Source organism: Bubalus bubalis, chromosome 1 (genome assembly GCF_019923935.1).
Source record: "Bubalus bubalis isolate 160015118507 breed Murrah chromosome 1, NDDB_SH_1, whole genome shotgun sequence".
NCBI lineage: Eukaryota > Metazoa > Chordata > Mammalia > Artiodactyla > Bovidae > Bubalus > Bubalus bubalis.
The window spans coordinates 38,998,494-39,012,037 of record NC_059157.1 but is presented as its reverse complement, the minus strand read 5'-3'; the positions used below and the strand labels follow the sequence as shown (position 1 = coordinate 39,012,037).

Genomic DNA, 13,544 nt, shown 5'->3' with positions numbered 1-13,544 from the left:
CTTCTTCCTTATTTGGGGTGAGGGTTGGGGTGGGCTCAGGCTGGAGGCGTGGCTCAGGTGGTTTGCTCACCTTTTTGTGGTGTTGAGTGCAGAGGGTGCTCAGTACCCTACTTTTGTTCTTACACTCAGTTTTTGCTCCTGGCTCTTCAGAAATGACTGCTGAGTTTATTTTTGTCTTTGTGTGTCTTTTGGGTTGAAGAAATCGCCCCAACTGCACATGCACACAGTTATTTTTAGTCTCCTACAGTTTCTTTGGATTTTGTAGGATGCAAGCATTCCAGCACTGCAGCAAAGTGTCCCAGTCCCAGGCCTGTCTCACCAAGACATCTATCTGTGTGTGTGTCTTATCTATCTAGCTAGGGTGTAGTTTAAGGAAGAAGTGATATTTAGGCATGGTGATGCTGATGATGCAGGTGGGCCGTTTAACTTTCAAAGTAGGCAGTTAGCCAAACTATTCCTCCTTTTGGGGCTTCCCTAGTAGCTCAGATGTTTAAGAATCTGCCTGCAGTGTGGGAGACCCAGGTTTGATCCTTGGGTCGGGAAGATCCCCTAGAGAAGGAAATGGCAACCCACTCCAGTATTCTTGCCTGGAGAATCCCATGGACAGAGGAGCCTGCAGGCTATAGTCCGTGGGGTTGCAGAGTCGGACACGACTGAGTAAGTAACAGACACACACACACACATTCCTCTTTTTTATTTGGGAGTTTTCCACGTGCCTCCCTAACTCAAGGATTTGCCACTTCCAAAAGACCTTGCTGTGCTGACCCGCTGATTTAATGAGATAGAGTACCCGCTCCTTCCCTACAAAAGCCCTACAGTAGAAAATGCCCCAGCTGAAGAACTTATATTTTGAAGGGAAAAAATAGAGGGGGGTGACCCAGGTGACCTTCTAAATTAAGTGAAGCTACAAAACATAGTTATTTTTTCATTTACCAAAATAAAACTGCAGAGTCAGACATCTTTGATTCTTCCCTAGGGTTTGGATGCAGTTCTTAAAAAAAATGCTTTATTTTTATTGAAAGTAATGTATTTGGCTTCCCTTATGGCTAGTGGTAAAGAACATGCTTGCAGTGCAGGAGACACAGGAGACGCTGATTCAGTCCCGGGTGTGGAAGATCCCCTGGAGAAGGAAATGGCAACCCACTCCAGTATTCTTGCCTGAAAATCCCGAAGGAGAGAGGAGCCTGGTGGGGTACAGTCCAGGAGGGTCCAAACAGTTGGACATGACTTAGCAACTGAACAGCAACGTTTATTTATCCCAAGAGGCTTCCCTCCTAGTTTTCCACTCACTTTTCAATGCATTTCTGGATTTCTCATCAGAATTTTGAATTCTGATCTTCTAGGTCTGTCCCCATTTCACAGTCACCCCCTGTAAACCTTTGGTGATGCTTCCCTCAGGGCGTCCCTTGTGGCTCAGCTGGTAAAGAATCGCCTGCAGTGTGGGAGACCTGGGTTCAATCCCTGGGTTGGGAAGATCCCCTGGAGAATGGAAATGCTGCCTACTCCAGTATTCTGGTCTGGAGAACTCCATGGACTCTTTGATCCATGGGGTCACAAGAGTCGGACAGGACTGAGTGCCTTCACTTTCACTTTCCCTCTATATCAATACAAAGGAGCAGGTTTAAGATCTGAGTTGCCATACGTTCAGCTTCATTTTCACCAAAACCGTCTTGTTAAAAGGCCCACTCCCTTTGGCTGACTACTACCTCCCCTTTTATTGGCTTCCAGTCCCCCAAACCCCCTTTTCCTGGTTGTCCAAAATGAAACATGTCCAAAAGGAGTATGTCATAATGTGTCCACATTGGGAGCAGGACTCTCCTCTAGAAAAGAGATAGAAAATTGAAGTCACTTACAGAATTTGGAATTGGGAGGAAAGGAATCATTGTGGTATTCCATACTTTCCTCAGTGTTTCAAGTTTTGGAAAAAAAGAATGTTTCTCCGAATTCCTAAGTATTATTGGAGACATAAAATATGTATCCTATTTTCATGTGTTAAAAAAGAATCCAATGATTTAAAGGTTTGGAGGAGGGTCTTACTCCTGGGACAGCAGCAGTTTGAACAGGAGCTACAGTGAATGTCTTCAGCCCTGAAGCTATGGGAGGGTTTTTGTGAGGAAAAGGATATGGATATGTGTCAAAGGATAACTTTCCAAGTCCTGCAGACAAGGTGGGGAGATCTGCTTTGTGACAACATTTTTTGGGGGAGGAAAAGCACATTGCGCTAATTATTTTAAAAACCTGCTTGTGTGATGGCTGGTAGTTTACACATTTTATATTCCTGCAGATTTATTCCATGAGCTTGTCCTGTTTAGTGAGACAACTGTGTGCATAATTCAAGAATTAGCTGAGTAAATTAGTATGATCATGGAAGGAACCCTCCATCCACTTGGCACAGTTCTGAGGTTTTGGTACAGAATAACAGAGATTTCTGAGGTCTTGGAGGGCAGAGATGTCTGTCTCTTGAGCCCCGGGTGGTTTCCATCTGCAGACATAGGTTGAAGGGCTTCAAATAACGTAGGACCAGATGTCTCTGAGGCTCCCCAAGGACCTTGCCTGAGCAGGTTGTGACATTCTGGGAAACCTGGCCAGTGGAGCTGAAGATCAGAGCTGTGTCACCCCAGGGCCTGAAGGGGTAGATGGGGGGTATGTTGGAATGACTAGATCTGAGTTGTGAGGAAAGAGCAGTGGAGAAAGGGGGACTCAGAGAGTGGGGCTGAGTGTCTGCCCACTTTTGCAGAGTGCAGACCTGCACCCCTGTGCTAAGTCTCTTCTGTCATGTCCGACTCTGCAACCCTGTGGACTGTGGGCCACCAGGTTCCTCTGTCCATGGGGATTCTTCAGGCAAGAATACTGGAGTGGGTTGTGGTGCCCTCCTCCAGGGGGTCTTCCCGACTCAGGTATCACACCTGTGCCTTACATCTACCTGCACTGGCAGCCGGGTTCTTTACCACTAGTACCTCCTCCCAGCCCACCCGTGTTTGCAGGGGCCCAACGAAACCAGACAGCAACACTAAGCTCCTTTAGCCACAGGCTTTATTGTTTGAATATTTTCAACTATGACTTTTTTGGACAGACTTTAACTTTACAAAAACCTACATTCCATGTCGCTGGGTCACTTCACTCTCCATTTGATACCACATTTTCATGAAGAGGTATTTCCCCCAATCACAAACTGCCTGACTGTTACAGGATTCTTATAGGATTCTCCCTCCCACACAGTATCTTTTTTTTTTTTTCTGATATGAAATCTAGCTGTAGATTCACTTTTGGTTTTAGGATTGCTACATCCTCATGTGAGAATTTAATGTTGACTGAGAAATGAAAGTGATCCCTGAAGTCTTCCCTTCTGTCATGACCCTGAGAGTGTGTTCTGTAGACTGAGCATGTGTGAACCAGAGGGGTTGCTCTATGGAGAAAGAATTTCCCATACCTTTCCATGAAATAACTTCTCTAGGATGAATTATTTAAAAGTATGCTTGGTGTTGCTCAACCTACTTTGGTATCTTTCAAGAGTCTTCATCTTTGTTCTTGTGTTTATTTTTTTTCAAGGTTTCTTGTGCACCTCAACTGAATGGTTGTCAACAGTTAACACAGTCTTAGTGGTTTTCTCCTTGGAGTTGGTTCACATAGATCAATAATTATTGAAGAAGTAGAAGGGGTTGCTTATCCTCTGCTCATGTCCTCTAAGGTCTTTAGAGTTGGGGGCTGTTGCTGGAAACACCCATATTGTGTTTGTAGAGTGAGTTCTGTTAAGTTACACGAGGTCAGGCTAATGACTAAAGGCTTAGTCACAGAGAAAGCACACGTGTGGATCCACATCCACAGGCAGTGCCTGTCTGGACTGCATAGCACAATGCCTGGAGGAACCTCCGCATTGATTATGTCACCTCAGGTCAGAACATCTACTGAGGGTCCTACTGATTTTCTCTCCTGTGCTGGGTTCCCTTGTGTCGTCTAAGGGAAGAGGCACGAGTGAAGTGTTCTCCACAGAGCTGACATTCATAGGGCTTCTCTCCGCTGTGGGTTCTCTCATGTTCCCTCAGCTTAGCATATTTATTGAAGGCCTTCCTACACACAGAGCATACATGTGGTTTCTCTTTAATGTGGATTCTTTTGTGCACATGAAGCCCTGAACTATGAGTAAAGGCCTTCCCACATTCAAGACACACATGTGGCTTCTCTCCAGTGTGGACTTTCTTATGTGAACTAAGGCCAGAACTTTGAAGAAAGGCTTTGCCGCACTGATGACATTCATATCTCTTCTCTCCTGTGTGAGTTCTCTCATGTTGTTTCAAGGAGGAATTTTGATTGAAGACTTTCCCACACAGATGACATTTGAATGGTTTCTCTCCAGTGTGAATCATGCTGTGTCTCCTGAGGCTAGCACATCTACTAAAGGCTTTTCCACACTGATGACATTCATAGGGCTTCTCTCCTGTGTGAGTTTTCTCATGTACTTTCAGGGAGAATCTTTGATTGAAGATTTTCTCACACAGTTGACATTTGAATGGTTTCTCTCCAGTGTGAATCATCTTATGTCTGCTAAGGCTAGAGCATCTATTAAAAACTTTCCCACACAGAGCGCATTCACATGATTTACGTCTAGTGTGAATGTGACCCTGTCCATTGAGGAATGACCCTTGACTAAGTGATTTTCCATGCTGTTTGCTAACATTATGTTTGCTTCTGAAGGGAACTATTGAATATTGAAGTGAAGATGTAGGAGTAACTTCATCTCCCAAATCAGCACATTCAGCAGGATCCCCTTGTGGGTGAGAAACCTGCTTTGAGGGGAGGAGATATGAGGCTGTTACTGGTTTGCCTATGTCCAGGTAGACACTCATTGTCTACATATTCACCCTAGAGCATCAGCCGATAATAGTCTCCTGTTAAAGTGTCTCCAGTGTTGGTTGCAAACACATGTTGTGTTACTCCCCTGCAGGCACAAACATTCTCTTTTCTAGTTTCCTGACCCCAGATATCAGATTAATTTTGAAGATTTCATTGTGTTTTAAAGACTATAAGATGAGCAATGTTTTTGCAACTGACTTTTTTTTCTTATATTATGGTTTTGAGCTCATACTATCTTATTAATTAGTTTCAGATATCTAAAAATTTGCCTGGAAAAAGCTCAATTTCAACTTACATACAGGAAATTGTGCTCAGTTACCAACTTATCTCATCACTAGGTCATTCAGTTGATGCCTGGGCTTCTCACCCATGAAACGTACCATTGTCCTTATTGGGGATGTGTGCTTCCAGTAGACACTTTGCATTAATGTCATTTCTTGTTGTCTAAAGAGACTTTCACTGCCTAAAGAAATGGAAAAAATGTATAGATTTTAGAATGGCATTAGAGAAATAAAAACATAGATAAACACCAAGGTCCAAGTGCCTATGTTTCAAAAATTGGTACTTAGATGGAGAAACTGTGTATAACAAAGAAATCCTGAGGTTGTAGAAATACTTTAAAGGTAATTGTCTAGGAGCTTCTCTGGTGGTGCAGTGGTTAAGATTTCATCTTCCAGTGCAGGGAGTGTGGGCTTGATCCCTGATAGGGGAGCTGAGATCCCACATGTCTTGTGACTGAAAAACCAAATCATAAAACTGGAGAAATATTCTAACAAATTCAATAAAGACTTTAAAATGGTCCATATTAAAAAAAATCTTTGTTTTTTTTAAGAGTCACTGTCTATTATGATGAAAAAAAACATTAAATGGGAGGATCAGGACAAGAATCACTATGTAGAAGTTTTAAGTTCAGAAAGCCCACAGCACTTTTTCCCTGAAAGAAGAGCAAGTGGCTGGAAGGAAGTAATATGAATTGTGGTGATAGATGCACAGGATGATAACAATGTGAGGAATATGCCCAAATGTCCTCACTTCCGTTTTAGGATATGGCCCTCACTTCACTTTCGTTTGGTATCTCCAAGGATGCTCACCTGGACTCTGACCTTGGAGGCCTCCTGCTGCTTCTGTCCACAACTCTTTCCCTTGTTCCAGTTGGAAAACCACATCTGATTTGCTGATCTGATAGCCTGTTTGATTAAAAAAAAAAAGCTGTGGATTTTGAGTCCAGGCTAATTACTCTTTGCTGTGCTCAAAACAGGTAAGGTACTGAGGAAAATAAAGAGATAATTGAAGGTCAGTGCAGGCAGCAACATCTTTACCACACAGAAGAGTGAAGGTCGTTCAACGGACCAGGAGGAAACCCAGAGCAGCAGCAAGAACAGTGAGGCTGTCTAAGGCTGATGCCTGTGCACCAGTTCAGAGAGAGGCCACAGAATCTTTTCCAAATGGGAAAGATCAAAAGACTCTACAGTGGGCTGAATATTTCTGTCAAACAGGATCCAGTAATGATTCACCTTACAGGAAGAATCAAAATTATGTCATATACAGACATGAATATGACATATACATGTACTCTGGTCTCAAGCCTTCATGCAGTGACAGGAACAAAAGAATTATTTTAAAAAATATTTCATCCTTTATCCTATTATTTATGTATTACAATATCCATTGAGTCCTCAGATCTGTTCTGAATGTTGACACTGAGTAGCAACAAAGATATGAAACCTGGCCAAGATAACCCTTCCATGTGGTAATAAAAAGTACCTGGAAAGGAACAGCTTCCTTTTATGTAGTTATGAGGACTAGCAGAGAATCAGGAAGCAGCTGGAGTGGGACACAGGATAGCTTGTTCAGTGAGTGAATGAACAGAATGGACACAGATGCAGGCACATCCCTGTTGACAGACTCACCTACAGAGACCAGGTGGGAGACAGTTTCCAGCATCACATTTCTAAACAGGTTTTTCTGGGACTTGTCTAGCAGGCTCCACTCTTCCTGGGTGAAGTCGATGGCTACATCTCCAAATGTCACTGATTCCTAAAACATCAGGGATATTCTGGTTTAGACAGAGCAGCCCTACTGCTGTCCAAAGTGAGTGGGCGAGCTGAGGAAGGATAGGGACTGGGTGCAGCTTCAGGAGGAAGCATCACTACTCACCAGGGGCTCCATCCTTAAGCTCAGTCACCGGGAGCCTTTCTCAGGATCTCATTCACAGCCGATCAAGCACTAGGCAGGCCAACCTGAGGATGGAGAAGCCATGAGACCCCAGTCCTGTGCTTCCAGACCCACCTGAATTCAAGCCCCAACCTTCACCTGGGTGTAGCCCCAGCCCAGCACTCAGAAACCAGTGGTGCATCCAGGGAATACTATGCAGCTTCTTCTCTCCCAGATCCCATGTGAAGAGCTAGAGCTGCGGTTGCTAACACAGAAAGTCAGAGTCTGCAAATAACGTGTTAAGCATTGACATTGTGTTCATCAGCCCGTGGCACCCAGAATCGCTCAGTGTCCTCCCGGGTTCCCACCCTCGGGGACCCTGACTCTCGCCAGAGTGGATGGTGGTTTACTGCTGTAGGTAAACACTTTGGAAGCCCCCAGATCATCTCCTGCCTTATGCGCCCACAGTGCTTCTCCAACAGCCCTGGCAGTCCTCTGGAAACACACTGCCTTCCAGCTCTCCCTCAGCCCTGAGGTTAGTTCTCTCTTCCATGGATATGGATATCAATTACCTTCGGCCCTCTTTTAGGATGGAGTTAGACTGAGGACTTCTTCCATTTGGAGGAATCACAGCACCCACCCTGCCAGCCCCGTCCTTAACGTCCCCTGCACCACAAAGTAGCAGGAGTCCAGGAGTCACAGTGTTACTGTCAGACTGTCTCAATCCTCCTGCTCGAGGATGGTCAGAAATATGGAGGTTTAGAAGGAAATTGCTTCACTTACCAATTTACAATGGACACCCAGAGGTTCCAAAATCTTTAGTATATGACAGGGTTACACTAGAGGAAGGAGCAGCTGTCATTTAATTTTGCTCAGTCTGTGTCTTGTGATCAAATACCTTTAGCCTAACAAAGATCAATAGGTTCTGTAAGATGACTTCTAACAACAATAATCAGAAGAAACTCCTGTTATTTCTCTCTTTGTATTTATCGCTTAGTTTGGGGGGAACCTCTCCATATATCCAAAGTCAATCCCCTCACCACATCCCCTCTATCTTGAAACAGAAATCTCCCTGGAGATATTTGCTCTCAATCTTCTGCTCTCCGGCCCTCCCTTCGAAACCAAAATGAAAGCCTAGGGATCATTTCCTATCAGAAATGAATTCCTGGATCCATGCCTCTGCTCACTGTGGAGAGGAATCTAGTGTCCAGGACAAAACACAAATCCCAAAATCCACTCAAGAAAAAGTGACTGGATTAGTGATTAGAGTATGCAGAGCACCTGGGGAAACCCAAGCTGGGAGGGACTGTTCAGGAAAACCAATCAAGACTTGACCGTGGATTGACTTTGATTTCGATTCAACTTAAGACAATTTCCAAAGTGAAGTGAAGTGTTCTTTTTCACTCTTAGAATATTTCTTCTACTGGTAATAGGAATAGGTAAATTACTATGATATCCAGGGAAACCCCAGGCGTATGGAACAGGCTGCCTACAATAGAAAGAAGATGGAACCTAGGCAACTTTGGCTTGTTCAGCTTAGATGTCATAAGAATCAAAGGAGGTTAATATATATTTATTTTTTGGAAGAATTAAAATAAGTATTTCAAGTGATTTATTCCATCTTGAGATAATTATTTCAACATAAAAATAGATCTCAAGACACATAAATAAAGTGAGGAAAATCACCTGATGAAATCCATTAAAGGAAATTAATTCAGAGAAGCAGAAAATGAAATACTTAGAAGATAATCACCTAAATATTTAGAGACAAATATTTAAAAACATCAGATGTAGATCAATGACCAATAAAACTTTTTAAGACGAAGGACACTGTATCTGCATTGTGTGATACAGAAAGTGTCACACATGTGGGATGAAGTCTGGCTGGCAGTACCAACGACTGAAATTTAGCTATTTAACTGGATTAATTTAAATGTTCAAGCCACATGGTACTGTATTTGAAAGCACAAGATTAGGATCTTAGGTTAGGTGGATAAATAGATTCAAGACAGAAATGTTGGAGCTGAAAAAAGGGATGTGAACAGTCAAAGGTTGGAATGAGAGTGGCAGAGAAAATGTTGACACAGTACGATTCAGAGACCATGACGTGTCTAGAGACAGATAAGACATAACATTAAAGGAAGGAAGCACAGTCCTTTCTCACAGTTTGGAGCACTCACCAAAATCCTAAATTGGAGGAGCGGGTCAAGCCAAATGGATTCTGAGGATTCCATAGCAAGCAGCTGATTCCTCTTCCTCCAACCTCCTAAATGGTCCAGCTTCTCTGAACAAATGCCTCCCTCTGTCTGTTTGACTTCCTTTTAAACCTGAATAGCAGTTTATAACCCAACCTGATCCACCCTATCAAGATCCTGAGCTTAATAGGGTTTCAGTCTGTGAACCACGCCCCGTCCGGTTTGAAAGTCTGGATTTTCCAGATTAATCGAAATTGTAACCCACACCCAGTGTTGGAAGAGCAAAGATGTAATGACATTGTCCAGGGACAGTGAGAAGATCCATCGTTCTCTTCTTCATTCATAAATACTTTTGAGTGCATTCTCTGTACTGTCTTCAAATAACAGGGCATCAGACACACTGGGATTCTGTGGAAATGAAGCTGGGGTTCCCTGGGAGAAATTTGGAATTAAAAATGAAATGCAAGATGAAGAACTATGAACATTTGAAATATAAATAATGAGGTGACAGCATAAAATCTATTGCTGGGCTGCAGAGCGTGACTTTTAAAGTACTGACAACACAGTACCTTCAAGAACATGTTAAAAATCTATTAACTGTAAAGAAAATGGGAAGACAACTTTATACTTTGCTTCTTGGTTAGTAGGAAAATCCATACAAGTGTTCCTACATGGTAAACTATCATAAGTAATTTTACTTCCATTGTATGCACAGCTGATTTAAATATTTGAGTGGAAATCTTATGGATGTGGAGATGGCTTTTTAAGCTTAAAATTCCTGGTTCCCAAGTGGAAAAAATTTACCCAAGGGACACGGTATTTCACTGTATCTGAAGACATTTTGCTTATACCTCATACAATGCCTGGTGATCCTATTATCTTTTGCATTTCAATTCCATCTCCCATATTCATTAAAGAATATTTCACCTGAAACTAGTATATTAAGGTAAATCCACTGTACTTCAATTTTTTAAAAAGAATATTTTAAACTTATGCCATTACCATTCAGTCTCCATGGACTCCTCCTTTTCCTTTACATTCATCAGATTGTGTATAGACTGTTTCCAAAATGAAATAGATAATTTGAGTGTGGACTCTTTCTACCACAAGATTTAAAGAACTCTTGTAGGGTCATGTATTAATTATGCCATCTCCCCAATGTAACGAAAGGAATTGCCTTTCATCTAAGCTTGGGAATTTATTTCTACACTTGTGTTCTTTCCTATTTTTTCCTGGCACATTAGAATGTATGTTTTGACTCAAAACGTATACACTTTATTTTATTTTCATTTAATTTTTAAAGTATAGTTGATGAACAATATTATATTTGTTTCAGATATACAACTTAGTGATACAGTATTTTTTATAGATTATACTCCTCTTGAGATTATTATAAAATATTGTGTGTATTCCCTGTGTTGTACCTTATATCCTTGTAGTGATTTATTTTACATATGGCAGTTTGTATCTCTTAATCCTTAACCCCTAACTTGCCCCTCCCACCTCCCCCTCCCAATGGTAATCACTAGTTTGTATTGTATACCTGTGAATCTGTTTCTGTTCTGTTATTTCTTTTTTTTTTTTAGATTAACATATATATGATAGCATACAGTATTTGTCTTTCTCTGACTTATTTCACTAAGGACTGTATGCCTAGGCTCACCCTATTGTTTCTAACGGCAAATTTCATTCTTTTCTTTTTTGCTAAGTAGTATTCCATTCTAATTGGAGAAGGCAATGGCACCCCACTCCAGTACTCTAGCCTGGAAAATCCCATGGACGGAGGAGCCTGGTAGGCTGCAGCCCATGGGGTCCCTAGGAGTCGGACACGACTGAGCGACTTCACTTTCACTTTCATGCATTGGAGAAGGAAATGGCAACCCACTCCAGTATTCTTGCCTGGAGAATCCCAGGGACGGGGGAGCCTAGTGGGCTGCCATCTATGGGGTCGCACAGAGTCGGACATGACTGAAGCGACTTAGCAGCAGCAGCAGCATTCCATTCTAATATATACCACATCTTCTTTATCCATTCATCTGCAGATGGACACTAAGGTTGCATCCCTGTCTTGGCTCTTATAAGTAATAATTCTGCAAATATGGGAAGTGCATTATATCTTTTGTTGTTCTTTCCTTTTCTTCAGATATGTACCCTGGAGTGGAATCACCTTTGTTCCTTGAGGGTTTTGACAGATGATTTTTCTTCTGAAAATATTATGTGGTTTAATATATTCTGTCAAGTATGTATAATGAGCTTTGTGTTGCCCCCCAAGTTCATATGTTGAAGCGGGAACACTCAGTGCATCAGAAGGTGACTTTACCTGGTGAGCCTGTGGTGAGAGCCAGGATTAGATTAAAGTGATGGCCTTCTGGTGGGGCCCTAATCCAATCTCATCTGTGCCCTTAGAAGCAGGAGAAGACACCAGGGGTCTGAGCAAGAGGAAAGGCCGTGTGAGGACACAGTGGGTTGATTCCTGTCAGCTGTACATGGACACAGGCCTTGGGGACAAACAAACCCATCTGTGCCTTGATCTGGGAAATTCTGGCTCCAGGAAACCTTGATGGAAACTAATGGGAAACTCCAGACTAGAGTAGGAGGGAATGTGCTATTTCACATTAAAGACTTCAGAACACATTTTCCATGTCTTTTGTTCTTTCCCTCAGGAGGCAGAGACTTAACACAGAGCTCTGCTCGGGGGTTTCAGGAGACCAGAATGTGGTCAGTGAGGATGAAGGGCTTAGAATTCCTTGAAAAGGACTTCAGGATGCTATATGCATCTAATGTCTATATAATGTCAGCCTATGTACATTCTTTCTCATTCTTCATTTGTCATGAGTTCTATTTCACACAGCTTGAAATGATGTATAAATTCAAATAAGTTTTTAAAAACATGGATGTTATCTCACACTTTTTCAATTTTTCAAAATATATTGTCATTACACATTTTTTTGTTATCTTTCTTCCCTGGGCTATTTAAATGATTATTTTTGTTTTGAAAGTAGGAGATTGTTGAACCCCTCTTTGCTTACTCTAAATATTTTGGGTCAAGTGTGGCTAATGAGCTGCGTGCCTTCACCTGGGCAGATGGAGGACCACCCTCTTCTCACAGCTGACAGCACGTGTTCTGATGGAGCCCAGATCTGTGCATCTCACTAAAATCGTCCTGTGTCCTGAAGCCCTGCCCCCTGGAGGCACAGGCCCAAGAATATCAGCCCATCCCTAATAATTCCAATCTCACCTGGCTTCTGTGACAGACTCCTCTCTACTCCTGTGATGCTCAGAGGATCCCATAAAATAGAGCATTTCTCAGGCCCATTCAGAGCCTTTGAAATGACAAAGTTGAAGATCAGATGATGTTTTGTTTTGTGAGAATCTAAGAATGTCATGAGGAGGATTTAGGTCCTGAGACAGGGAGTAAAAGGAATAGGCTGTGACCCAGGTCACAGAGAAAGACCGTCTCAGAAGTTTTGCGGGGTCTGGGCACAGCCCCCCTGTGCCAGCCGTCTCCCTGATGGTTTCATCCCCTTGCACCTTCAGCCAGCAGCCCCCCTGCCCCTGAGGTGCAGGGCTCTGCAGAACAAGGACATTCCCCCAGCCGTTGCTCTGTAGGAAGGAAGGAGCACAGTTTGCTCTTCCAAGGAAGTCCTCTCCACGCGGCTCAGTGGCTGTTCTTGGACCTACTCGGGTCTTTTCCTGCTGGAGAAGAGAGGTAGCCGGTGAGGTGGGTGATCTCTGCCCACCACCTCCAGTGCTTCTCAAACTCTGCTGCTCGTTTGAAGGCCTCAGAGCAGCGGCAAGCCCGGTGCCCAGGCCTCAGAACAATGAGCTCTACCTGTAAGGAGGATTCGGGCGTGTACAACATTGCAACTCACCAACTGAGTCCAGTGTGGCCAGAGTGAGAATAAACTAGTACAAATGCTTATTATATTCTCTACACACGGGACTCACACGGTGCATTGTTAATGTGCACATGTGGGGATCTGGGAGGGCCTGATTTTGTGTTTTTATAAGGTCTTCCGAAGCTCTTTCCCTCAATTATAAAATCTATCTTGAGTAAAAATAATATTCAGATCCTCTTCAAGGCGTAGAGATAAAAACCACATAAAACATGTCTTATATGGTAGAACTTTATTAAAATTGAAAGAAAATTTTTTATCCTATGGTAAATTTTATAAAATTTTTGAGAGACATTATATCAATCCTGGAAAAATTATCATTAAAAAGGAAGGCGGGAACGTTAGGGCACAGGAAGGCCCTTCTAGGGCTGAGTTCAGGGCCTGCCTGCCACAAAATGCTCTTTCTACATCTCTTGATATGATTGTATAGTTTTTCTTGTTTATTCTA

At 42.7% G+C, this 13,544-nt stretch overlaps 1 protein-coding gene across 8 annotated transcripts; it reads right to left on the bottom strand.

The window, feature by feature from the left end:
• Window positions 1-1,231: 1,231 nt before the first annotated feature.
• On the bottom strand, window positions 1,232-9,335 carry LOC102410355 (zinc finger protein 2). 8 transcript variants are annotated; one of them, XM_044938852.1, is made up of 7 exons: window positions 9,186-9,335; window positions 7,009-7,091; window positions 6,762-6,888; window positions 5,943-6,038; window positions 5,232-5,314; window positions 1,739-1,820; window positions 1,232-1,432 (listed from the first exon to the last, which is right to left on the bottom strand). In XM_044938852.1, the coding sequence occupies exons 2-7, from the start codon at window positions 7,018-7,020 to the stop codon at window positions 1,395-1,397; spliced, it is 438 nt and encodes a 145-aa protein (XP_044794787.1). In that variant the 5' UTR covers window positions 7,021-7,091; window positions 9,186-9,335; the 3' UTR covers window positions 1,232-1,394. The 8 variants fall into 8 exon arrangements, with proteins under 8 accessions (XP_044794787.1, XP_044794784.1, XP_044794756.1 ...); XM_044938821.1 differs by lacking the exons at window positions 1,232-1,432; window positions 1,739-1,820 and adding exons at window positions 3,017-4,784; window positions 7,789-7,910 and having other exon boundaries at window positions 9,186-9,324; XM_044938849.1 differs by lacking the exon at window positions 1,232-1,432 and having other exon boundaries at window positions 1,630-1,820.
• Window positions 9,336-13,544: the final 4,209 nt, after the last annotated feature.

What these genes read in the sequence shown, in the direction of transcription:
- LOC102410355 (XM_044938814.1), bottom strand. An exon ending in CTCCCACCTGGTCTCTGTAG is followed by an intron (nt 6,039 to 6,761) that starts GTGAGTCTGTCA and finishes TTAATCAAACAG; the next exon opens with GCTATCAGATCAGCAAATCA. An exon ending in CCTCCAAGGTCAGAGTCCAG is followed by an intron (nt 5,315 to 5,942) that starts GTGAGCATCCTT and finishes CCATTTCTTTAG; the next exon opens with GCAGTGAAAGTCTCTTTAGA.